This window comes from Melanerpes formicivorus, unplaced genomic scaffold, assembly GCF_026170545.1.
Source record: "Melanerpes formicivorus ecotype bairdi unplaced genomic scaffold, bMelFor1.0.p_v2 SCAF_2, whole genome shotgun sequence".
In the NCBI taxonomy this organism is placed as follows: Eukaryota; Metazoa; Chordata; class Aves; order Piciformes; family Picidae; genus Melanerpes; species Melanerpes formicivorus.
The window spans coordinates 24,330,970-24,357,492 of record NW_027142354.1 but is presented as its reverse complement, the minus strand read 5'-3'; the positions used below and the strand labels follow the sequence as shown (position 1 = coordinate 24,357,492).

At 45.5% G+C, this 26,523-nt stretch overlaps 1 protein-coding gene across 3 annotated transcripts in view; it reads left to right on the top strand.

Moving 5' to 3' along the window:
* The first annotated feature begins 3,318 nt into the window (after positions 1–3,318).
* Positions 3,319–26,523, top strand: part of FRMD1 (FERM domain containing 1) — a 49,962-nt gene continuing 26,757 nt past the window's right edge. For all 3 annotated transcript variants that reach the window (XM_068153402.1, XM_068153407.1, XM_068153395.1), the window contains exons 1-3: positions 3,319–3,420; positions 16,894–17,058; positions 23,151–23,241. In XM_068153402.1, coding sequence (XP_068009503.1) covers positions 16,963–17,058; positions 23,151–23,241 — 187 coding nt within the window. In that variant the 5' untranslated portion in view covers positions 3,319–3,420; positions 16,894–16,962. The remainder of the gene's footprint in view (positions 3,421–16,893; positions 17,059–23,150; positions 23,242–26,523) is intronic.

The following is a 26,523-nucleotide window of genomic DNA, read 5'->3' as shown; positions in this document are numbered from 1 at the left end:
CAGAATGCTGCAAATAATTTTTCAGGCAAGAAAGTGAAGGGTTTTTGTTGCCTTTTTTTTTTTTTTTTAGGCTCCCTGTCTGTCAGTTCAGTGCAGTCACTGCTAGTTCAAACTTTCTTTAGGATTAATTTCATTCCCTTCTTTCTGTTAATATCCTTGAGATCAATCCTTTCTCTAATGAATAGCTGACCTATTCTTCTTTGATTTGCCATTGATTTCCTCTGCTTATCTCTCAACGCTTTGCCTGTTGATTAAATGCTAGACATAAGAATGCCTCAAATTTCTGACTTCTGAGTCATCCTCTCATGACTTGAAGAGCTTGAAGCCAGCTTCTGCTCCCAAAGATCATTAATGCAAACTTTTGTTTCTAGGCTCTAAAAACAATCAACTTCTCTCCAAGCTTAGGTGCTGCTTGTGAACTAGGTAATAAATACTAGCAACAAAATTACCTCCTTTATGCATTGCTAAAATCACTGTAAGATACTTGGGATATTTTCCCAAGATTGTGAAGGCAAATCCCAGCTTTCCATTCTGCACAGAGAAATGTTTTTTGTCTACATGCAATGCAGACCACATTGTGAATGAGCAAAAACATCTGCTGTGCAAGTTTTTACTTTTGCACGGGGTCCCTCTGACTTTGGCACAACTCTGCATGCAATGCAGGCTTACAAAAGGAGCTCTGTTTTCTGAATTTTTTGAAACTGGATTATAAGAATCCTTCTACAAATCCCCCTCTCCAACTTTCACATCACAGAGCAAGCTGGATGCAACTGCTTATCTCACTGCAAGAAGGAGAGCTGGAGTTGATGCTTTGAAAATGTGCTGTGGTATTTCCTTGGAACAGAGTTATCTTCAGTCTCCAACACTTTGATGTCTCCTTTGAAAACAAACAGGCTAATGCTATCTCCATTTTCCTGCAGTTCTGATGTTTCTCAAAATGCAGCTTGTTGCCAATCCTAGGAGATCAGCTATGCAGGATAATTGCTATACTTCTAATTAAGGTAATCATACCTGACATACTATACTATATTCCATTCTGACCATGGCTACACTGGGACTTACACTTTTCTTACTCTCCTACTCAGGATCTGTGGGAAGGAAACACAGCTCTAAGGTGAGAACCCTAGTGTTTTTGGTGGGAAACATGAGGATAGCTGGTTAACATGTTGTGCTATGAACCTCATCCCTTTTTCAACAGCCTAGATGTGGCCCTTTATACATGTGACCTGTCACAGAAAGTGAATGCACAAGTTTCCTAAGTTGCTGTATAATTTTCCAATTATCCAAAATCCCAGAAGCATGCATCAACTGCTCAGAGCTGTTTGCTAACATTTCAAGTTCTCCACTAGCTGTCAGAGCATGACAGAAAGTCCTACTGTTGATCAGAGCATTGTGCTGGCCCTACTGCAGGCTTCATACATGATATTGGGCAGGTTAAATAAAAAGAACAACAACAACAGAGCATATGCTCGGGCACCAGATTCCCTGTCCTTGCATTGAATTCCACAATCCATGCTGGGAAAGTGAGATGTAGGTGATGATATTACAAGGTGCTGATGCTACCACTGGCTGGATGGCTCCACAAGACAATGTAATTCACCAACACAATAGATCACTCTTCCAGTAAAAAAAAAAAAAAAAAAAAAAAAAGGACTTTTCTGCCCCTTGAGCAAGTTTGACCAACTTAGCAGTATAAAGTGCTCTAGCACTACCACAAGGAAAGTGTTACAGTCATGAGCAAATGTCCATCCCTCGATGGACAAACAGTGAAGCTGAAAAGAGTAAAAAGGAGAGGACAGTGAGGTCTTTTTATGGCCAGAAGGGAGATGTCATGCCAGCTCAGCTATCTGTGAAACATGTCAGGCACCTCAAAGCGGCATTAGGAACACATGGCATGCTGAGAGACTGTGTGAATTAGCCTAGCTTAATGGAAGGACAAGCTATGAAGGACTTAACTTTGGCCACTGGGGGGCTCCTCTGTTCATCTAGGACTCCAAAGTCCTGGAGCCACTCCTGACGAGGTGCCTACACATTTGCTCAGATAGTAAGATACCAATATTTTCTCCTAGAGGACTGTTGTGGGACGAGAAAGCATTGGGCCCTCGTGCTTACAGAGCAGCCTCGCTATTACAGTCCATCTTGGAAAAGGCAGAGGTATGTTGTCATCCATGCCATCAAAGATGAGACTTTACCCAGTATCGTGTCCAACCCAAAATGCAGTAAAACCTGGGTGACCAGATGACCTACTTCCCTCACCCTCCTAGATGGCCACATCACACCAGCAAGTGAGGCTCACTCTTGTGGTGTGGGCAAATTTCAACTCTTTTCCAGCCGGGTAATGCAACACTGAGCCTTCCCACCTGCTCCCCTTGCAGCTTGCTGCCATCCCAGTCCCCACATGGGCCTCAAATATAACTGGGTATGTTGAGAAATTGAGCCATGGCCTACATGGGAGCAACACTAGAGAACTTGAGTGTGAGATTTGCTTTCTTTCTGAAAATACTGCATTACAAAGGAAATTACAATGCAGAAGAGAGGGAGAAGCAGATTTCTAACATGCACGCAGCTCGTCACCTGTCCCAAGCACGCTGCCTCCTGCACGAGTGGGCTCCCAGGGCCCACAGGGCACCCAGCCTTTCCAAATGTGACCCCGACTCTCCAGCTGCATCTTTTCATACTTGGTATCACTTCCCCTGCCAACATGCTCAGGGCAGAGTGATCTGCACTGAGTTCTTGTGCCTCGCTGTGATCACTCTTCATTAAAATTTCACCGACGCAGGCTTTCTTGCTGCCGGTGCGGAGGACACAGGATTCTGCCAAGAATCGTCTCCCAAGGGAGACAAAGTCCGCCGACCCTCGAAGCCAACCCCTTGTCACCTGCCCAAATGCGGGCTCCGCCCGCGGAAGCCGACGGGGGTCCCCCGTACCGCACACACCACCCGCCCCTTCTTTCCCTTCAGCGGGACGCTCCACACCGACCGATCCACCGACCGATCCACCGACCTCTCTCCCTGTCCCGCCCCCCTCCCCTCCGTTCCGCCCATAGCCAGGGGCGCAGATTGACGGCCGGGTTCGCCAACCGGAGGCTATGCCGCGGGCCAGCCTCGCCCACTCCCTGCCCTTTTCTGCCAGTCCACTGAGACGGTTGCGAGGCAGGGGCGGGAGTATCCCACGCGGGGCTGTCGACGGTGTACTCGGGCAATCCCGGGAAGGGCGGGACCGGCCCGGCCCGAGGGCGTGGGGCGTGTCTCGGCCTTCCCCCCACCCCCCGTTCCTCCTCCAGGGCACTAGCGTGCGCCCGACGCCTGCCCCGCCTGGGACGCTGCTTGGCTTGGCTTGGCTTGGCTTGGCTCGGCTCGGCGGGCACTGGATGCCACACTGGAGGGGACAGCGGAGCCTCGCGACCTGGTTTACCCCGTGGTGAGTGAAAGGGTTCCGCCGTCGAAGCGGCGGCGCGGGGAGGTTCCGCGTCTCCAGCGTCCATCTGGGGCTTCTCTGGCGAACGCGGCCCCGGTGGGCTGCCGGGTGACAAAGCACGGGGGACGAGTATCGAGTACGGGGCGGGAACGGCACTGGCACCTGCCCCGGCCGGCTGAGAGGAGCGGCCCCTTGGAAGCCCGTGGGGACGGTGCAGCTACAGCCGGGCAGAGGCGAACGGGCCCTTGGCAGCGTGGGTGTGGAGGCGCTCCGAGAGGTGTTCGCTGCTCGCAGCGCCGCGGGAGGCTCCTCTTCACTGCGTCGGTCGGTACCTTAGTGTCTGCAATAGCAGATTTACAACTTTGTTGGTAAAGGGAGATCTGAATTCAGTGCCACAGCGATTTCTAGTTTTATTACGTTATCGGGGAATTTTACTGTGAAAGCAGCGGGGAGAGCAGGCTGATGCCGTATCTTCGGGCACGGAGCTGTGGCCCTCAGAGGCAGTGAGGATGGACAGGCACCGGCTGCAAACGTGAAGGAATGGGGCTGTGGAAGAGTTTTGCCGTCGTTCTCTGTCACTGTAGGGTCTTGCTAGTGCTAGAAGATCAGGTGATGCCGGAGTACATTCCCTGTCTTAGCAACACCACCAGCTGCAGGTGTGAGAAACCTCTGACACAACCATGAGCAGTTGTCCATGTCCCAGAGGGCTCTGTTGAGGTGGAAGATGGCATGAGTCTGCAGTGCTCTTCAGTAGGTACTTGATTGGCTGCCACCTGGCTTCCAGGTACTGAGGAAGAGCGATATGGCCATGGCTGGGTGGTGTAAGATGGCTTTGGGTCCATCCAGTTCTGCCTAGTAGATGCAGGCCCCTGTGTAATGTAGTATCTTTTGCAGGGTGAGTCATGTGGGGTCGCAAGCCGAGCACCCTGGACCTCCACCACGTCGGAGGCAGCCTCAGGGGTGAAGGGCAGGAGTCATTCCACAGGCTGTTTGGGATAGCCTAACAGCGGTGACAGACTTTCATCTGCTGTCATGGTACAGGAGGAAGGAGATGAGTGTCCCAGAAGGTATATGTGCTTGGGAGAAGGGACAGCTGTCAAAAAGGAAAAAGTCTCCATACTTCATTGTTTCTCCACCTCTTGAGTTCTTTCTTGGTAAAAACTTACAGGAAAAGGCTCTGGATTTCCTGTGCTGAGAAATTGTCCTCTGCATGGAGAGATGTTTCTCCTGCTGCTCAGCAGTGATGAGCTCTCAGGTTAACTCTGCGGTGGCACTTAAAACGCACATGTGTTTTTTCCCACCACACAAGGAAAATCTAATGTGCTCTCTGAACCTTGTCCTTTCAGAGAATGACTGTGATGTCCAAGTCTTGATAATAAATATTTCAAAAGCATAGGGCGCTTTTCCAGAGAAAATAATTAGGATATATATTTTTAACACTGATCTCTGGAGTAATGCTTAAAAAATAAAAATACCCAAAACCCTACAACAAAACAACTAAAACAAGCCTTTGGATGTTGTTTTCCCATTAATTTGTTTATCTCTTATCTTTTTTTGTTTGGTTTAGGTTTTTTGGGGGTGTGGGTGGAGGGTGGATTGTTTTGTTTTGCTCCTGGAAAACTTGGGATGACAACAGAAGGCCTTGGCTTCACTCTTTTGTTCATTCCTACCATTTAATTGTGCCTTCTTAATCAAACTGTTCTGTTTTCTGCACTGGTGATTTTTAGTGTGTGGTAGCCAGTTTTAACTTCAGATGAGAAATCCAAAATCAGGAGAAAGTAGAATCCAAATGGGGGAAAAAATCCTTTTTCTTGCTGAGGTCACTTTGAGGAAAATCTCAAACAGAATATGGGGGGGGGGGGGGGGGGGGGGGGTGAGGCAAAAGCAGAAAAGGGCAAGACAAGTCTACACAAAAATAAATCTGTAAAATGCTGTTGAAGAACATGAGTTGTAGTGATTCTTTTCAATGTTTGACCAAAATACACAGTTTGTGCTCTGTCAAGTTTTTTTTTTCAACTAAGGATTTTTGTTGCTAACTGGATTTTAATATAAAGATGTTAAACAGGGATAAACACTAATGAGAAACAAATTTGTGTTACCTTTTATTCTCTAATGCAAAAAGTCCTTAAAAAAAAAAACAACAAACAAACAAACAAAAAAATGTATTTACATGTGTTTTTCTTATTTGAGTCTTTTTTGACAGCAGAATTTTTTTCGTTAGTGGAATTTTTTTGGTAGCAGGTAAGGGCCATGCTGTTTTGGATTTCAGGTAGGGGGTGATGTGTTGTTGGCAGGTTTTGTTGTTGGTGGTGGTTGTTTGGGTTTTGTTTGTTTTTTAAAGTAAAGCTGATCGTGCTTTAAATCTGCAGCACTCTTTTCTGTTACCACACTGCAAGTAAAAATTCTATGAATCCAGTGGTTAACTTTGTATCAGTTAGCTTGTGTAGTAAAAGTTGTTGCACTACTGTTAGTTCAACTCATGACAGTGTAAATTACTTGCATGCTTACTGTGCTCTGAGGTTACACTTGTTTTTCCTTGCAGAAAACTTCCTTTTCTTGCAGAAAGCCTTGTGCTACTGCACTGCTCCTCAATTATCTTGATGGTATTTAGCATTGGTACCTTAATTTGTAGTGTGTGGTTAGACTTAGAATAAGTGAAAATGGTGATCTCAGACCAAAAGAAGTCCTCTGACTGGAAGACTTGAAGAATCACCACAGGATGTAGTTTACTTCTCATTAACCATTTTTTATGCTTGCTTTTTGTTTGTTTTGGTTTTGTTCTCCTCTTTTTGCAAAATTCAGCATCACCTCAAAAATGAAGCACTCTGTAAAGCTGTTTGGTTTTTAAAGTATCTTTTTAGCCACTTCTTTCCATTTCACCCTCACTTCATTGAAGTGAATGTCTGGCAGTCTCTGAAGTTGAACATAACCATAAAGACCCTGCTGTTTGTGTTAATTTTGTCAAGATGTTGGTAGATTGGCATTTTCACACTTGTAATTGAGGCAGGCTGTGCTTCAGGTAGAGTTTTATCTATTCTTTCTGGAAGTCCATCCACTTTACATAAATCAATATTCCTCTCTTCTGAGCATGTTCAAGACTAGCTGCTCACTTTAGGGGGAATAAGTTAGATGAAAACTGTTGCAGAAGCTGCCTGGTTGGTCTGGGTGTTTAGACTGTGATTCAAATGCCATCAGATCAGCAGTGGACTTTCTCCTTCCTACAGGGAAGAAAGCCAAGTTTGGTTTGTTTTGGCTTGTGAGGGTCTTTTGTTGTTGTTTCTGTGGGGTTTGTTTGTTTAGGATTTTTTTACTTGTTTTTTTTACTGGTAGCAAAGTTATTTCTCCTCAGATGGGTTCTTTACATGATATATTGGTAAAAGCACATCTGCTGTTATTTGTCCTGCAAATCCAGGTATTGCTTGTGAAGTTATAGTAATGCTAGCTTTTTTTATTTTTCAGAAAATTTCATAGTCTGCATACTCCTAGAATTGAGCCTGCTGAGAATAGACAATGAAGGAAGAGTTTATTTGCATGATACAGAAATATGCTTTTGGTTTGGGTTCTGGTAGGAGCCAGGTCTTGCTGTTCTCTGTCTACTTCCTAAGCTTCCTGACAGTCGCAGTAGCTTGGAAGGAAGCCTCAGTCTGATTTTAAAGACCTTGCTGCAGTTGTGCATCTGTACTCTGCCTCTCCTGTTTCCCATTGATAAAAAAGATGAACAATCTGTAGTAGAGATTGCATTGCTTGGCAGAATTGTGCAGGGTGAGTGCTGAAGCAGAAAACTGAAGTATCTTCTGTTGCTGTCCTTCCCACTGAGATACCAAACTGGTATTTTCCATATTGAACTCTTTGCATATATATGTCCATGAATAAGCTTTCTGTAAGGGTCCATCTTTAAGGAGATATGTCTGTGTTTGAGTGGAGTTACTGAGTAGCTATGCAAGTAATTCACCTCCTTTAACCTTTGCAAGATCTCATGTACTGCTGTCTTGGTCATCAGGCTGAGAGAACAGAGCTTTGTGCTTCTGAACAGGCTGTTTGCAGGTCCTTTATGTGAGGTGTAATGGACACTGAGGCTGGTCTGTGCCTTGTCCTGTAGTGTGCTGGTTCTTTCTTATGCTTGTGCATTTACCTAGGCTAGTAAGGCCAGCTGTGCTTGATTTATGAAGTATGAGGAAGCCCTATAAGCAATTGGTTGCCAATTATCAAGTCCATTATTAGATTATGCAGAAGTAAACAAATTCATTGTAATGAGAAACTTGATGTTGGTAGTTGACGTGATAGAGTATGTGCTACTACTCTTACTAGTCAGTGAAAAGACATGATCAGTTGATCCATTGCTCTTGACATGTTGGCAAGAAAATGTTTGTCCCTCCAGGAAAAAGGCATGCTGGAAAGGAACTGCATGCTCTAGCTGCAGACTTTACTGTTTGGGTATTGTTTTAAAGCATGTACATTGACAAGTTTTGCACGTGCTTTGGATAAAATAATGTTCTTCAAGAGGCTGCACGCTTTTATGTACACAAATTCAAAGGCACGTTCTATCACTTGGAAGTGATGGAAAAGTGTAGTCCCTGTGAAATCTTTGTTGTCCCTTTTACTTGGAGCCTTTAGTACTCATTGTCCCTTTCTTTCAAAAGGCTCCTGAATTGGGTTTTGGTTTCAGGGAAAGACTAAGAACCAGGTGGTTCATTATGGGGTGTCCTCACAATGAGCAAACTTCTGAAGAGGTTTTCTTAGTCCCATGGGAGAGTTGGATGAAAGCATAGCAGCCACCTTACACAGTGTTACCACGGCTGCCCTGCCACTGAACTTCCACGCACTGCAGGAGCATCTGCTTTGGAGCTCTGTTCTCAGCTAAGCCTTTTTACTCTCCTTGGGGACTGTTAAGTAGCGGTAAGGTCTAATGAGTGCCCAAAAATGTAAGTCGCTTTTACTTGTCTACTAGAGTGTGCTGCCATCCATGGGTGGGAGAATTGTCCCCCATCCTTGAGCTGAAGAACTAGGACAGCTGATGGTGTAGTATAGCAGCATGGTCCCAGGTTAGGAACAGATGTCCTTGGGAATTCTGGAAGATCCTTTCTTCTTGAGCACACTGGCTATGTTGTATGAACTCAAGAGTGTTTCATGTTCTGGCAGTCACTCATGATGCTTGAGATGAGACAGGAAGATTTTGTGGCACAAACATGGAGCATGGGCAGTCATGTCTCACTAAGAGTTGTGTGTGATCCTGTGATGAATGCTAATGAGAGAGCATTTTTCTCTCTGTTGTTAAACCTGGTGTCACCAAGGAGTGCTGCTTGTACAGGAAGAAAGAAAAAAGGATGCTGGTTGTTTTCTAAGACCAGTGTTCAGCCATCTTCCCTGTCTGTCTTAAAAGGTGCAGGATGACAGCAAAGTCTGCTAGGGCTTCACAGCCCTGGAATTTTTTGACACATCTCCCATTGTACATTTTGAAAATCCTAAAGGAAACACAGGAGCCAGGTCCCCATCTTATCCCTGTGAGAGGACTGCATGCATCTAATAGGTGATGCTAGGAGACATAGGTCTGTGTGATTGCATCTCCAACATCTGTGGGCTAAAAGCCAGTTGTCTTTACTGCCAGTGTTGCATCTGTCTTTTTAGGTAAGCTGCATCAGTTCTAGGATCCAGTCCTTTAGAGCACCTAAGTGACTGGTAGTTGTCTTGGTATTCCTTATTCAATGGCTTTGAGTAGGGGTTTCCTACTAAATAGTGTTCAGTTTTTGAAGGCAGGTGTGTATTCTGCCCCAGAAGCAGGAGTGTGGACACCAAATTCAGTACCTTATCTCCTTGTGGTGTACTTACCCTTGAATGTGTCATGCTAGTCATGGAGTAGTGCCGAGGCAGATACATTTGAAAAGTCAGTGTGCTTCTGGGAATTCACTGCAGGATACAATGTAGTTGTCCTGGTGGTTGCATGTGACACTTTTCACATCATCTGTAGCCATGACATAAAGCTTCAGTCTTGTTTTCTGCCCTGACAAGCGACTTTTTTTCCCCTCTCTCCTGACTGATGCATTTTTGCAGAGAAGTGTTCCTCATCTCAGGGAATAGTCAAAGGAGATAGGTGGGGTCTTAAAGTTGCTGAGAAAGGCTAGCATATACTAGCATTACATCTTTTACTTGGCCAGGCTTTTTTGTTACTCTGTTCTGAAGACAGTACTGGTGCCCTGAAGTATGCCTCTGTGGTGACAAAATACCTGGAAGGTGAGGGAAGTTCCCAGTTGTGAGGCTGTGCTTCAACATGGGTATGAGACAGCCCAAGTGTGAGTTGCTGCCAAAGGTACGTAAGTTTCCAGGCAGTTGTCTGTCTGCCTTGCTGAAGGGGACTGCCTTGATTAAAGCTGCCTAAGCTGATTGTGAAACTGCAGCCTGAGAGTCCCATTGTCTTAGAAGCCTAAGACATGTCTGGATAATGTTTGGGAAATGTTAAGAGTCTTACTGTTGTTGGACAGTTTTTGATAGGACTCTATAGGAATACTTCGGTAAAGCATCATCAGGAAGACACTCGGAGTGTTTCTCTCACCACTAGCAAAACCAGCTTTCCCAACATGTTTTGCTGTAATAAATCTTACAGAGCACATTTCCATGTGCTTTTGAGAGAAACACTTGTCCTTTTTTCTCAGTTGAGGAGGGCTTTTTTGCTGCTTTTACATGGGAGGTGATTGTTTGTTCATCTATTTGCTTTATCCCCTTGAAATGTAATTGTGTCAGTACCTAGATGCAAGGTAGCAAGTTGAGAGCCCTTACCAGCTCTCCTTCTCTCTACTGCTGGTGAGCTGCCCCTCTGTTTGTCACCAGCCAGCAGGAGACTATTAACCCCATCCCCCTTCAAATCTAGTTTAAGGCTCATTGATAGGGCTTTAAACTAGATTTGAAGGGGGATGGGGTTAATAGTCTCCTGCTGGCTGGTGACAAACAGAGGGGCAGCTCACCAGCAGTAGAGAGAAGGAGAGCTGGTAAGGGCTCTCAACTTGCTACCCTGAGGCAAGCCACGAATGATCCACCAGGACATTCTGTGGAAACCGAGGGGATTTGGCACAAGAGGAGGACAGGGCCAGCCCAGCTGAAGTGCTTCTATGCGAATGCGCGCAGCTTGGGCAATAAACAGGATGAGTTAAGTGCCACTGTGCTGCTGGGATGCCACGACATAGTGGCTGTTACTGAAACTTGGTGGGATGAATCCCATGACTGGGATGTAGGCATAGATGGATATAAACTCTTTAGGAAGGATAGGCAGGGAAGGAGAGGAGGAGGTGTTGCCCTCTATGTCAATAGCCAGTTGGAATCATTGGAGCTCCAACTGGAGAGGGATGATGAGCTAGTTGAGAGTGTATGGGTCAAAATTAAAGGCAGGACAGGGGAAGAAGATATTACTGTGGGGGTCTCCTACAGGCCACCTGACCAGCAGATCCAAGCAGATGAGGCCCTCCATAGGCAAATAGAAGCAGCTTCCAGGTCACAAGCCCTGGTCCTCATGGGTGATTTCAACCACCCGGACATCTGCTGGAGGGACAACACAGCAAGGCACCAGCAATCCAGGATGTTCCTGGACTGCATAGAAGACAACTTCCTCCTCCAAATGGTGGAGGAACCAACAAGAAATGGTGCTATGCTGGACCTTGTTCTCACCAACAGGGAAGGGCTGGTAAGCAATGTGAGGCTCATAGACGGCCTTGGCTGCAGTGACCATGAAGCAGTTGAATTTAACATCCTCAGGGCAATCAGGAGGAAGTATTCCAAGCTCACGACCCTAGACTTTAGGCATGCAGATTTTGATCGCTTCAGGGATCTGCTAGCCAAAGTGTCCTGGGACAAAGCCCTGGAGGGAAGAGGGACCCAGGACAGCTGGTCAGTATTCAAGGACCACCTCCTCTGTGTCCAGGAGCTCTGTGTACCAACAAAGAGAAAAGCAGGTAAGAATGCTAGGAGGCCTGCCTGGATGGGCAAGGAGCTACTGGACACACTATTACTTAAAAGGAAACTCTACAGGAAGTGGAGGGAAGGACAGGTAGAACAGGGGGAATACAAGGAAGCTGCCCGAGCAGCAAGAGTCCTGGTTAGGAAAGCCAAAGCAGAGTTTGAGTTGAATCTAGCCAGGGAGATTAAAGGGAATACTAAGAACTTTTACAGGTATATTAATGGGAAAAAGAAAACTAGGGAAGGTGTGGGCCCCCTCAGAAAAGAAAATGGTGACATGGTCACCTGTGATGAGGAAAAGGCTGAGGTACTTAATAACTTCTTTACCTCAGTCTTCACTGCAAGGGCCTCTAGCCACACTCCTGATGTTATGGAAGTCAAAGCCAGGGACGGGGAGGAAGAACTGCCCATTGTAAGTGCAGATCAGGTTCGTGATCATCTGAAGAACCTGAAAGTGTTCAAGTCCATGGGACCCGACGGGTTACACCCACGGGTACTGAGAGAACTGGCAGATGAGGTTGCTAAACCCCTCTCTATTATATTTCAAAAGTCCTGGCAGTCTGGTGAAGTCCCCACAGACTGGAAAAGGGGAAACATTGCCCCCATCTTCAAAAAGGGCAAGAAGGAGGAACCAGGGAACTACAGGCCAGTCAGTCTCACCTCTGTGCCTGGAAAGATCATGGAACAGATCCTCCTGGAGTCACTACTCGCTCAAAAGAATAGTGAAGAGGTGATTGGGAACAGTCAGCATGGCTTTGCCAAGGGCAAATCCTGCCTGACCAACCTGGTGGCCTTCTATGAGCAGGTGACAAAATTAATAGATGAGGGGCAAGCAACTGATGTCGTTTACCTGGACCTGAGCAAAGCCTTTGACACTGTCCCACACCACATCCTGGTGTCCAAACTGGTGACACATGGGTTTGATTGGTGGACCACTAGATGGATAAGGAACTGGCTTGATGGCCGCACCCAAAGAGTGGCTGTCAATGGCTCCATGTCCCAGTGGAGGCCAGTGACAAGTGGAGTCCCTCAGGGATCAGTCCTGGGACCTGTCTTATTCAACATCTTTGTGGGGGACATGGACAGTGGCATTGAGTGCACCCTCAGCAAGTTTGCTGATGACACCAAGCTGTGTGGTGCAGCAGACACGCTGGAGGGAAGGGAGGCCATCCAGAGGGACCTTGACAGGCTGGAGAGGTGGGCACAGGCCAACCTCATGAAGTTCAATAAGAGCAAGTGCAGGGTCCTGCATCTGGGTCGAGGCAATCCCAGGCACAAATACAGGCTGGGCAGTGACTGGCTGGAGGATAGCCCTGAGGAGAGAGACTTGGGGGTGCTGGTGGACAAAAAGCTCAACATGAGCTCTCAGTGTGCACTTGCAGCCCGCAAAGCCAATCAGATCCTGGGCTGCATCAGGAGAAGTGTGGCTAGCAGGTCAAGGGAGGTGATCCTCCCCCTCTACTCAGCCCTGGTGAGACCCCACCTGGAGTACTGTGTCCAGTTCTGGAGCCCCTATTACAAGAGGGATCTGGAGGTGCTGGAACGTGTCCAGAGAAGGGCCACGAGGATGATCAGAGGGCTGGAGCACCTCTCCTATGAGGACAGACTGAAGGAGTTGGGGCTGTTCAGTCTGCAGAAGAGAAGGCTCCGAGGTGACCTAATTGTCGCCTTCCAGTATCTGAAGGGGGCCTACAGGAAGGCTGGGGAAGGACTTCTCAGGATCTCAGGTAGTGATAGGACTAGGGGGAATGGAATGAAGCTGGAGGTGGGGAGATTCAGGCTGGATGTGAGGAGGAGGTTCTTCACCATGAGAGTGGTGAAACCCTGGAATGGGTTGTCCAGGGAGGTGGTCGAGGCCCCGTCCCTGGGGGTGTTTAAGAGCAGGCTGGATGAGGCTCTGTCCAGCCTGATCTAGTGTGGGGTGTCCCTGCCCATGGCAGGGGGGTTGGAACTAGATGATCCTTGTGGTCCCTTCCAACCCTGAATGAAACTATGAAACTATGAAACTATGAAATCAGACTCAATTTATTGTGGTCCCACAAAGTGATATGTAAAATACAGCAGCACTCATAAGGCTATGCAGTTCCACTTGCTGTTTGGATGAGACGTGCTTCTAGATAGCCTGGCTGTGGCATGGCCCCAAGATCAGTGGTAGCATGTCTTAGTTGTGGCAATGTCTATGGGGGCTGTGTGAGGTGATTTACCTGGCTCTTCAGAGCAAACAGTGTCCTTCCTCTTCCTCCCTGCTCTTAGCCCTCTGTGGGGCAAACCTCAGGAATTCATGCTTTGACACAGCAAGTGCTGCTGTGCTCATCTGGTGAAGGGAAGCAGCTGAAGGGGCTGTGGAGAGGAAGAATAATGTTTTTCTTAATTAATTTTTATGGCCATGGTTGAGCTGTAAAATCAGAGGAGTCTTGAAATTAATGACAAGTGTGTTTTCCAAAGCTCAGCTACATGTGTATTTAGGTAAAAAAACAGTACTAAATAAGGTGGGACAGCACTCTGGGCACTAATAAGGCTCCTTACTTATATCAAGAATTTAAATAAACAGCACCTTTGACTGTTTCATTGATAGACTGCTGGGCCTTTGACCAAGCAATTACATCTCAAAATATACTTCTCTAGGACCTAAAACATGAAGTGTTGTTATTAAAAACAAACAAACAAAAAAACAACCAACCAAATCTCCCCACAAATAACCCACAGCACCAAACAACCCGTATGGTGTCCCAGAGGTCAGTGATTGACTTCAGCTTTTATGAATTCATCTGCAGTGCATTTGCTGGAGATTTTAGGGTTTAATTGAGGTTAAGAGGTTGGAATCTATGGTAAACAAAAGAATGGCATATGGGCGGTCTGAAGCTGCATATGTTGCAAGTAAGAGCATTCCTTCTGGCCACTTGTTTTCACTAGGCTGTTATTCTTGGCTCACAACTTTTTCTTTTTTCTTATCTTTCTGCTTTTTTTTAAGAAAAAAAGGTATAAACACGTGCTGCTGGCAAGTTAATGATTCATTGTTTTATCACATCCTAACATACCTCTAATGAAGAGAAGGCTGAGCTGGGCTTGTGTTTAACCTCTCCCTTCAGATTAAAGACCTTTTTTCTTTAACCTCTTACCTGCTGTGGAGAGGTCCACAAGTTTGTTTAAGATGTAAGAAGAACACCTTCTCCCCTTCTTTTCTGACTTGCTTGCTCCCAGAATAAACAGTTGTTCTCTTAAAAATTCAAAAGGACAAAGCAGGTGTGAGACCAGAGGAGAAGCTTTCCAGAAGCTTTGTTTTATAGAGGCTGTGAGGAAGCTGGAATCAGTTTCTTCAGTTATCCAGAGAAAATCATGTGCACATGTTTTTTTGTAGTTGCCTTTTTGTCCTATTTTTGTTATGAGCTGGATTAGTGTCTTAACTGAAGGTGGTCTCTCCTTGCAAATGGGAATGTGTACTGACTAGTGCAGTGGATTGACAATTAAGACAAACCTCCTTACATTGGAAAGCTTGAACCCATATTCTAAGGTCTTTATGCTGTTGATAAAGTTGATGGCGTGTATGACATCAGCTGGCAATAATAATGGTGACCTGTTGCCCTCAAGCCATTCTGTAGTCATCTGTAATTTATATACAGCTGTTACTGGTGTGTAGCCTAGAGCCTAAGAGAGCTTGTCAGTATAATTATATTGATAGGAGAGCATAAATCAGAATTTTTCTCTTTATTTCATTTAATGGAAGCTTTCACCTGTCTTGGGAAGTCAAATGAGTTTTTCTGGCTTAGGTATACATTAGAGCAATCTCCTTTTAAAAACTCCTAGTTCTTGTTTAATTAAATTCGTATTTTTTGCAGGGGGGAAAAAAGTAGTAATAATAACCTCCTCTTTTCATTAGTAGAGTAAATGCAATTTTTGTGTACTTCTGTCTCTTAAGAGAGAGAACTTGCATTTAGAACAGATTTTATTAAGAAACTTCATGTATGCCAGCTTAGGGAAGGAGGTGTATGGAACAGCTTTTGTACTTGCAAAGAGGACATTTGTGGATATTTTTATTTGATTAAAAAGAAAAACCCCAAGAAAACAAACAAAAACCCTATTGAACAGCAAAACCAAGTACATTTAAAAACCCTTACAAAAACAACCAAACTACATTTGAATACAGAATTGAAGAGAGAAGGGTAAATCTGAGTTCTCTTCAGCCATATTTTCAAACAGGACAGATACGATTTTTAAATACCAAATGGTTTTAAACTTACGTGTAATGCACGCATGTATGCTTACATTCATATATAGTATGTCTTGTGCTGTCATAAGTAAGGAAGCAGGCAATGTTAATGCTTCCTTATCCTTTAATACATTTTGGAGGGGAGAAGGAATGGCTCTTGCATTCCTTCACAGAATCATCTGAGAAAGCAGGCAATGCCTTGGGCAGTGGAAGAGGGTAGCACAGCCAGAGCCAGGGTATTTGGCTGCCTTTGCTGGGGTGTGTGCTTGCCTCTGGGTGTGTGGTGGGCTTCGTGGGCCAGCAGCACTTCTGCTGGTATGCTTATGAATGCCCAGGAGTTGCTGGTGGTAGGGAGTCACAACAGAGTGACTTTGTTCAGGGCAGTTAACTTGTCTTAAATCATACGCAAGAATGGAGTGGATCGTGTAACAGGTTGGTATCTCGCTGGTCCAGGTCTCTGCAGGCATTCATCCCTAATCTACCCTCAAGGAGCCTGTCCCCATCCTGCCGGATTCATCAGGTGCCACAGGATGCTTTCTCATCTTGGAAAGTATTGGAGTGGAGCAGGCTGTAAATAAAATGTCACAAGCTGCTGAGGAAACTGTCTAACCTAGCTGTAATGTAAAGATGATGTTGGCTACTGTGCTTTGGGATGTGATCTGAATTTCTTTCTCTCATTTCTGTTATTATTGTAACTTCAGCTCTAGGCTGAACTTAAACTCTAAGCTCTTCAGCTTGAGCTGAGCCCTTGGGAGGAGACTGGCAGTGCTCATTTCACAAAAAGTGAGAGTCAGCCTTATGAGTTTGTGTTTCCACCTCTTCCTTTAAGTGCAGAGGATTTGGGACACCAGTTTCCCAGGGACTAGGGTTGGGGTGAAGGAGAAGACAGCTCAGAAGCAGTCCTCTGCATTGACACACGCCTGCTGATTGCTCCTTGAAATCTTTGCTTTTGTTGAAAGTGAGGTACCAGGTTGAAGGACAGGAAGCAGTCTGTGGTGTCACTTGCCTTATCGCTTACACATATCTTGAAACCTTGAGTCTGGTTTGTTAATCTAGGGAGACATGATTGCTTTATGGTGCTCTCCTGGAGACTCACAAGCTATTTAAAGATCAACTCTGACAGGTCTATGCTGTGATGCTGGTGGAAAAATTGACCATGGTGCTGTAAAATGAGTGTTTTGTTGTTGGTTGTTTTTGTTGGGGTTGGTTTGGTTGGTTTTGTTTGGGTTTTTTATACAGCAAGGGAAAAAACATCCTGTCAAATGTGTGCTGTGGGCTCCTCCCAGCACCAGCAGGACCATGGCACTGATGCTCTTATTTCTTGACAGGTGTGTGGGATGAAGTGAACCTGACGCCTGCCAAGAGAGACAACCCTGGCCCCCACTGAGCTGCCCACCATGAGCAGGGTGCTGCTGGCAGGAAGGATGCAGCTGGAGAGCCGGAGCGTCTGTGTCTTCCTGCCCACCCGTGAGCAGCTTAGCCTAGCTGTTGGGGTGAGTGGCTGGGGGGGAGGCTGGGAGGTGGCATGTTGCAGATGGGGTTCAGTTTTGTTAGCTCTCATTGTTTTCCCGGAAGCCTGGTTCCAGTCTGCTGACCAAAAGATTATTAGCCCACTTAGGGTAATTGGTGCTCCGTTTTCTAATTGAGGAGCTTCCACTCATTTTCAGAGTTCCTTAAAACTGCAGGTTGTATTGTTTTGGACAGGGGGTCTCCTCTGCTCTTTCTCAGTTATTTATTTTTTCATCTCTGTGAGTGGTTTTGACACTGATAATAATTTTGCAACTTTTCAAAAACTGAACTCAAAATGCCTTGATGATTTAGCAAGCATGCCCAACACGTAACCATTTGCTCTCATGTTCTGATTTCAGTAGTTCATAGATCCTTTCAAAGACTCTAAGGCAGAGTAAACAGCCTTTGAGGGTGTGGGTTTTTTTTTTTTTCCCTCCTTTGACTACACCCAAAACCCTAGAAATAAATAACTTAATTTCTTTGATCACCACTTCAAATACCTGTGTGTGTGAGTGACAGCAGAACCAGGTCAGCTGGCAGCCCAGTGTGGCGTGATGTCCACCATGGCATGGTACTTCTTTGTGCAACACTGCCTGCTCCTTGAACTTGTGAGAAACTGAGTTGACAGAGGCATTTCACGTGCTGATGGCAAGAGATCCTCAAAGATAAGTCCTCTCTTGTGAGCACATGTGCACTCCTGTGTGGGCTGGGGAGGTTTTGCTTTGGTTTGGGTGGGTTTTTTCCCCCTCTTTGACACAGAGGGGGAGAAGACAGTTGAAGTAAACTGTTATTTTAAGCACTTGATTGAAACAGTGGCTTTTGAAACTATGCATGCTAATCTTCAAAATACATGTAGGAATTTTCCTACCTACTGTGCTTAAGTGCAGCGTCGTGAACTGAAGCAGCCACAAGGTCTGAATGGAACAAGGCTTTAGCAGCAAAATCTGTGGCACTCTGCTTCTAGGTATTGATTCAAACTAAGCCCCTGTACTGCCCCAGAAGGCTTTTGCATTCTGATGGCTTTTGTGTAGGTCACAAAATTAAATTAAGTTCTTGTTGGCAGGCATACCAGCCTGGGTAATGGTCTGTTGTGACTGACCCTAAATCTCACCTTCTTATAATAGCTTTTACCAGAAGCCAAAGATCTGAGATAGTGGAGTCCACCCTGCTGCAGGGAAGGTGCAGACTGGCGTGCAAGAGGGCAGCCTACAAGTGTGGCAGATGCCATCATGGCTCTTTGATGCACCCTTGCCTGAGCTGGACACCACTGGTGGGTCATACCCCACTGTAATATGCTTAGGCAGTGTTTGGCCTATACAGTAAATCCTGGATACTGGTAGTTTATCATAAAAGAGCAGCATTTAGGTTGGAGTGGACCCCCAACCATAAACTTGCCAAGCCCACCACTAAATCATGTCCCTAAATGCCAGATCCACACCTCTTTTAAGTATCTCTAGGGTATTTAATAATCATAAGAAATGGTCTTTCTAACTCAAGTAGTGTCTGGGATGCAGGGAAGGTACTGCGTCCACCTGCCTCTCCAAAAGTTATGCCCCCTTGAGCATAACTGCTTTGTCCCTTAGTAGTCCTTTTAAATACATTTTCCCTGCTTGCTTCTGCTGCCCTTTGCTTTGGTGGCTGGGAAGTCAGGAAAATATGTACACACAGATGCCTGCATGTGAAAGGGAATAGCTGCCTGGGCCAAAACATGAGACTTCAACACACAGTTGTGCCCTAATTGCATAGAGAGTGAAACATGACCTGTTACAGCTGGGCAAGTCACCAAAATCAGCTTTTTGTTTTGCTTCTCTCTTTATTACAATACCCCTTTAAAGCAACAACAAAAATGAAGATTTCACAGGTGGATTTTTATTTTATTTTTGAGGACTATCAAGGCAATTTGCTAGTGATGCTTGTAGAAACTAAATTTAATTAACACAACTGCAGATGATAGTTTGTGCATTTATTAGAATAATAATGACAGTACTGAAGATTTCCAAAGCCTTTTAAACTCTTCAGTGTGGAATGCAAATACCTTGCAGCTCGGACAGGTAGGTAGGAATGGTTGAAAAAGAGGGTGTATCATCTTTGGAAACAAGGAGAGGTAACCCAGGATATGTTTAAGGATGTTGCCCAATCATGTAGGAAAAAAAATAGAGAGGCAAAAGCCCATTTAGAGCTTAGGCTGGCCACTGCTGTGAAGGACAACAAAAAATGCTTTTATGAATCTATTAATGGCAAAAGGAGGGGCAAAGATAACCTCCACTCCTTAGTGGACATGGAGGGGAATAGTGTAACTAAAGATGAGGAAAAGGCAGAGGTACTTAACACCTTCTTTGCCTCAATTTTTAATAGCAGGACAGGTTGTCTTCCAGGCAACTGGCCTCCTCAGCTGGCAGATGGAGTCAGGGAGCAGTATAGTTCCCCTGTAATCCAGGACAAAGCAGTTTGAGACCATATCAGCCACTTGGATCCCCACAAGTCCATGGAACCGGATGGATCCATCCCAGGGTGCTGAGAGAGCTGGCAGATGAGCTGGCCAAGCCACTCTCCACCATTTTTCAACAGTCCTGGCTCACTGGAGAGGTCCCAGATGACTGGAAGCTGGCCAATGTGATGCCCATCCCCAAGAAGGGCCAGGAGGAGGACCCAGGGAATTCCAGGCCTTTCAGCCTGACCTCAGTGCCAGGCAAGATTCTGGAACAGGTCATCCTGAGTGCAATCACACAGCAGCTACAGGACCAAGGGATAAGGTCCAGCCTGCATGAATTTAGGAGTTACAGGTCCTGCCTGACCAACCTGATCTCCTTCTATGATCAGGGGACTGCCTGGTGGATGTGGAGAAGGCTGTGGATGTAGTCTACCTGGACTTCAGCAAGGCCTTTGACACCATCCCCCACAGCAAACTCCTGGCCAAGCTGTCAGCCTGTGGCTTAGAAAGCAGTACTCTGAGCTGGGTTAGGAACTGGCTGGAGGGCTGAGCCCAGAGAGTGGTGGTGAATGGTGCCACATCCAGCTGGCAGCCAGTCACTAGTGGTGTCCCCCAGGGATCGGTGCTGACCCCATCCTGCTCAATATCTGGATGAGGGCATTGAGTCCGTCATCAGTAAGTTTGCAGACGACACCAAACTGGGGGCAGGTGTTGATCTGTAAGAGGGTAGGAGAGCTCTGCAGAGGGACCTTGACAGGCTGGGCAGATGGGCAGAGTCCAAGGGCATGAGATTTAACACATCTAAGTGCTGGGTTCTACACGCTGGCCACAACAACCCCATGCAGTGCTACAGGTGGGGTCAGAGTGACTGGGGAGCTGCCAAACAGAAAGGGACCTGGGGGTACTGGTTGACAGTAGGCTGAACATGAGCCAGGTGGCCAAGAAGGCCAATGGCATCCTGGCCTGCATCAGGAACAGTGTGGCCAGCAGGAGCAGGGAAGTCATTCTGCCCCTGTACTCAGCACTGGTTAGGCCATACCTTGAGTACTGTGTCCAGTTCTGGGCCCCTCAGTTTAGGAAAGATGTTGACTTGCTGGAACGTGTCCAGAGAAGGGCAACAAAGCTGGGGAGGGGTTTGGAGCACAAGCCCTATGAGGAGCAGCTGAGGGAGCTGGGGCTGCTTAGCCTGGAGAAGAGGAGGCTCAGGGGGGACGTGTTGCTGTCTACAACTCCCTGAAGGGAGGTTGTAGCCAGGAGGGGGTTGGTCTCTTCCCCCAGACAACCAGCAACAGAGCAAGGGGACACAGTCTCAAGCTGTGCCAGGGGAGGTTTAGGCTGGATGTTAGGAAGAAGTTCTTCACAGAAAGAGTGACTAGCCATTGGAATGGGCTGCCCAGGGAGGTGGTGGAGTCACCATCACTGGAGGTATTTAAAAGAGAGACTGGATGAGGCACTTAGTGCCATGGTTTAGTTGATTAGATGGTGTTGGGTGATAAGTTGGACTTGATGATCTTGAAGGTCTTTTCCAACCTGGTTAATTCTAAATCCTTCCAGCAGAATAAATTATAGATCCTTCCTGTGATAAGCACAGTGTTTGTGCAGATAATTCCTTTCTCCCCTTTCCTATATAAATTCCACCCTTCCAGATTAATGTTTACCTGTGTGTGTTTTATGATCTCTGAGGTATTTTCCAACCTTATTGATTCTGTGTGGTCACATGTAGAGTGAAGCCTGCTCTGTGCAGAGTGTTTCATTTGTGGTGTAAGCAGGAAAGCCAATTTTTTTCTTTTATCTTTTTTGAAGCATAGAGGCTAAGAAAAATAGAGAAGGGTAACCAACACATGTGATTATTTGCACACAGACTGACTGTGAAGTAGCAGTTACCTTCTGTAAACATGCATTTGACTTCACTTTGGGCTAAATGTCATGTGTTCAATTAAAAAAAAAAAAAAAAAGCCCATAGTCTGACACTGGACAAAGCTCAGAGGTGAGTATCAGGGGAAGAAATGATTCATAGTGTGTCTGGAATGGAGCTTGACACAGGAGCCACGTGCCAAAGGGAAGCATGCAGTTGAAAAATGCAAGGAGAATTGTTGGTTGCTTTGGGCAGAGGGGAAAGCTAAAGGAAGGAACAGCAATTCCAAGTGTAATTCGTGTTTCATAGCTGTGAAGCCTTGGAGTAAAACTTCGTACTGAAGTCCCAAAAGCAGAATGGTCAAGGTGGTAGCTCACATGGCTGCCGTGTACAAAATCAAATCACTAGTTTAAGAGGTAAGTCTTACATAAGACTGAAGTGCTTAGTTCTGTGGAACGAAGTATCTTTGAGCAGGTTTTTCTTCCCTTAGGTGTGAAAGCATGCCACTTTGAAAATTAATCTGATTGTAGAGCTTTTAAATGGTCCTCTGCTGCTGGTGACTGGTATGCATAACAATTCTGGCCAGGGGTAGGTCTCCTCTTCCTTAGTGAGTGCTCCCTGGTATGAGAAACAAAGCAGACTCATGCCCAAGTTTCTCTTCCAACTGCATATTCTTAGTTCTGGCCCATTTTGCAGCTGCAGCTGGTAGTACCCAGGGCTGAGCTGAGCTTCTCTGTCTTGGTGGTCTTATGCTCTCCCCACCTAGTCTTGCTCAAAACTCCTTTCCTTGTGTCTCTGAGAGTTGTGGGCTTGGGCAGGGGAGAGGGCAGTTGTTTCTGCCTGTGGTTGTCTGTATATGCTCCTGGAGTGGTGCAGTGGGGCAAGGAAAAATTAGGCTGTAGGTGGGAGAAGATTTAATAGGGGCATTTTCCAATCATAATACACATCTGGGTCTGCACATGCAGGTAGCTAGAATCACAAGGAGTCTGTGTTCTGAGCAGCCATGCTGGAGCAGTACATTCTATAGCTGTGCTGCAGTGCCCTGTTCTTGCAAACACAACTCAGACACTGGTTCTTGGCAGGGGTGTGTGCTGGCAGTGCTGCTTTACCCCTGCTTCCTCACTGTGTACACAGCCTTACATGGAGCAAGATGACTGGAAGGTCGTGGTGTGGCATAGAAATGGGCAAGGGCTTATGGGCTGTTGGTAACAGCTCCAGAAGATAAAGATGTTAATGGCTGTGTGACCAGAAGTCAGCAGGGAACAGAACAAATCAAGCTCTTCTACGTGGGGTACAGAGCAGCTTCATCTCTAACCCATGAACTATTTCTGCTCAAATCGTGCAACCTTGGGTTTGTGAGAGCTTGCTTGCTTTTTTTTTTTTTTTTTTTCCAATAAAAACCTGCAAGAGGGCAGCATTTTCATTCTGTGATTGCAAGCACACTTTTCTAATAGCCTGGTCGGTACTGCATAAAACAAGCTCTCCAGCAGCGCTTCTAATTCTTACACAAAGATGCAAATAGATAGGAAACTAGATCCATGTCTTACTAAGATGAGCCACTTTGTACTGTGAAGGGGGGAGAATGACACATTGATGATTATTTTGTAATCATAGCAACAATAATACTGAAAACAAAACTTGTTCTGTGGATTGAACTTTTTGGGGTTCTGGTTTTTTCTTTTTTACCCCCCCTGTGGTACCAAGTAATGTACTAGCCAGCCTAAAGAAGGGAAATTGCTTCATTCAGGTGCATGAGCCAGCTGTAATGTTGGATTGGTTGTTTCTTTCAGGTCAAAGCCACTGGACAGGAGCTCTTTCAGCAAGTTTGTGATTTGGTGAAGATTAAAGAGCCTCACTTCTTTGGCCTCAGCATTGTTAAAAGTAAGCAAACTCAATGCACAGAGCAAATGACTTGGCAAACATCCACAGACTCGCTTGTGTATTTACAGTGTGTGCATATATACACAGCGGCCGTGCCTGCGGGGAATTTGATTGTAATAAGGTCACAAAGTATGTAGATTATGCACAGGCTTCTCGGAGGTCTTTTGATCTTTGGTATGTGGGCAGACAAATTGGGTGAAGGGGGGGCTTTTGTTCTCCTTTGTTCTTGTTCCACCTCTTTGTGGGGTTTTCGTTCTCTTCTGTAGCTGAGTTGCCAGCCAACATACTTGTCACTGAATTCAAAACTGTCAGTAGTTGAACAAGAGGTGAATTTTAAAAGGACTTTGGGACTGAAAGTGTTACTTATCTTCTGAAGTCACATGCAAAGAATGTGGCACCAGGAGGAGAGAACACAAATGGTGTGAGGGGACTGCATGTGTGTGTGAGGGACACTGGGTTTTGAAATATTGCATGGGAAATACAAAGCTTCTTAATCCAGGGGTTGAAGTCCAGTCTGTTTGGGTCTATGGCTTAGTACTGACCAGGCAACAGTGTAAGATAATGCCTTAAAGGAGCAAACTGATATGTTTCTGGGATGGTGTGTGCATTGGCACCACCTCCTAATGCTTAGTTACTGGAAACTGATCTGTCGTTCTTCCTGTCCTGCCTCCCCACGTTTCCAAAAGTCTGGGAAGGACTTCATTTCCCTCCAAATTTTTTCTTAAATGTGTTACTATTTACTACAACTCTAGATATTGTTTCATTGAAACAAAAATAGTGTTTTATGAGTCCTTCTAAATGTTTCTTTTGCCTCCTTATGAGTGTAATAAAATAGTTTTGTGTAAGTTCATTTCTCTCATTTTCTTTGTTTTCATTCTCTAAGAACTTGTGCCTTTTTTCTTTTTTTCTTTTTTTTTTTTTAGCACAGCACTTCAGTTTACACTGGTGTTAGCTTTTTACCTCTCTAAGATTTGCAGAGTCTCCAAGAGATTCCATCAGTGTAACTAAACCAGTAGCTAACAAACATACCTGTGTGTTTAAGCCAGAACAGACTTTTTTGTTGGTTGGTTGTCTTTTTGTTGTTTTGTTTTGTTCCATTTGTGGTTTTGTTGTGGTTTTTCTCCTTCATGAATTGATGGTGTTCCTGTGAGTTCCTCCCTTGGCTGCCTTTTTGTAACACCAGTTTTTGCCTATTCCAATTGCAGGGTGAAACTTGAACTCCTGTCCTTCCCTTTAAGAAAGGAATTTCATTTCTATTTTCTTTGAATTCCATGCCCTTCTCTTGTTTTCCTTGTGTTTCTTTCTCTTTAAATTCTCTTCATATCTTGCTTTCCTCATATTTTCTGTACCCTGCTTTTTCCTTTCCTCCCATGTTTTATATGGAGGAGTTTCCTTCACTCTGTCAAGCACAGGAGTTCTGGCCTCAAAATACCCTGTTGCGGCAGATGCCTTTCAGCCTGTTGGAAATGGAGTTTAATTACGCAGTTGGGTAGCGTAATAAAGCTCTGCTGACTAGACTTTAAGTTATATTGCCCATAGCTTTAAACATAAACAGTGTTGTTCTTGCTTCACAAAATTGTTTCTCATTTTTAGGGTAGCTAATTCTTTGCAAAACTCTTAGAAAAATGTCAAGAAGAGAGTTGGAGGAGCCCAGTAGCCTGAGTTTTTGTTTTCTGACTATTCCTCGCTCCTGTTTGTTGTGGCTTGGTTTGTGAAGCTGCTTAATTGAAGGTTCCTCATGCTCACCCTGGCTACTCCTGACAGCCATGTCTGTCCATCCATCCCACAAGCAGGCATCAGGATTTTGGATAAGGAGGAAGTTTGTCCATCTGTTTAAGAAACTGTTGTGACCAAACAACAGAAAAGTCAGCAGTGAGTTTCTCAGCCTAAATGGCTGTAGCCACCAGGAAGACTATAGCCTGCTCTTACACATGGGAACAAACCAGGTCTGTTTGCTATTGTTTCCTCTGGTCCCTACCTTTACTATGTGAAAATCCAGTAAGATGCTGACTGGAGTCCTTTGGGGTGGATTTTAGAGTTTCCTTAATTCTGTTTTTAGAATAGCTCCACATATATTACTGTAGAGCTATGGCTCTGTTTTCCATTCTCCATCTTCACTCGCCTCCTACCTTGTTTTGGCCAACAGACTGGTGATCATCCCTTGCTGCCAGTGAGGTCTTGCTTCTATGGCAAATGTAGCACTCTCCATCTCTGGGATTTGGAAGTAGCCTTTAAGGCATTACCTGCTTTTTAGGGATTTTTGGTTTTACAGCAAGGTATCATCTCAAGAAAGGGAAGCAGTCCAGTCACATGAGGAGGCCTGGGTAAGTTCTGCATTACCCAGGGTTGTCTTGTGGGTACTTAAGTCAACTGCTTTGGCTGGGCAGCAGGTTGGTGTACATCCTGTAGAGGCTGCAAAGGGAAGGTGGGGGGGGCTTGGCCTGCAGGGTAAGGGCAGATTAAATGTCAGAAAACTAGAGAGGAAGCCTCCGTTTCAGACCAAAGTATTCCTTTTCTGCATCATGGTTTCATCAGTCTGTGCTGCAGCTCTCAGATCTCATTTTTTCTAGAAACAGCTGCCCTGTTTTAATTAGTGTGTATCTGCTGGTTTCTTAGTGGATTTTTATTTTTGGCAGTCTGATGCTGCCACTTGCAGAAGAGGTATTCTAATCCATCTGTGTGCACTACCTTCCTGCTAATTTTTCAGCAAAACCTCAACTATCGGCAGTGGCAAGAGAATGAAAATTAAGGGATTTCTACTGAACTGTAACCATTCACACTGGGTGGATTGTTTGGATTATGAGCCCATTTGACCTGCAGACATTATACAGATAAGCTAATACTCAGTTGGTCTCATAGTAAGTATGTATGTGAGGGTGAGAGTTGGGCTCCTTCATAATAAGAAGTTTAACCCATAAGTGTGTCAAAACTGAAATAAGCACACAAAGGACTGGGTAAATCATAAACCACAGACACTGTGAGATCTAAGATGTAGAACCTTATTGCCATCTACAACTACCTGAAGGGAGGTTTTAGCCAAATGGGGGTCCGTCTCTTCTCCCAGGCAACCAGTGACAGAACAAGAGGACACAGTCTCAAGCTGTGCCAGGGGAGGTTTAGGCTGGATGTTAGGAAAAAATTCTTCACAGAAAGAGTGATTAGCCGTTTGAATGGGCTGCCCAGGGAGGTGGTGGAGTCACTGTCACTGGAGGTGTTTAGGAAGAGACTGGGTGAGGCACTTAGTGCCATGGTTTAGTTGATTAGGTGGTGTTGGGTGATAGG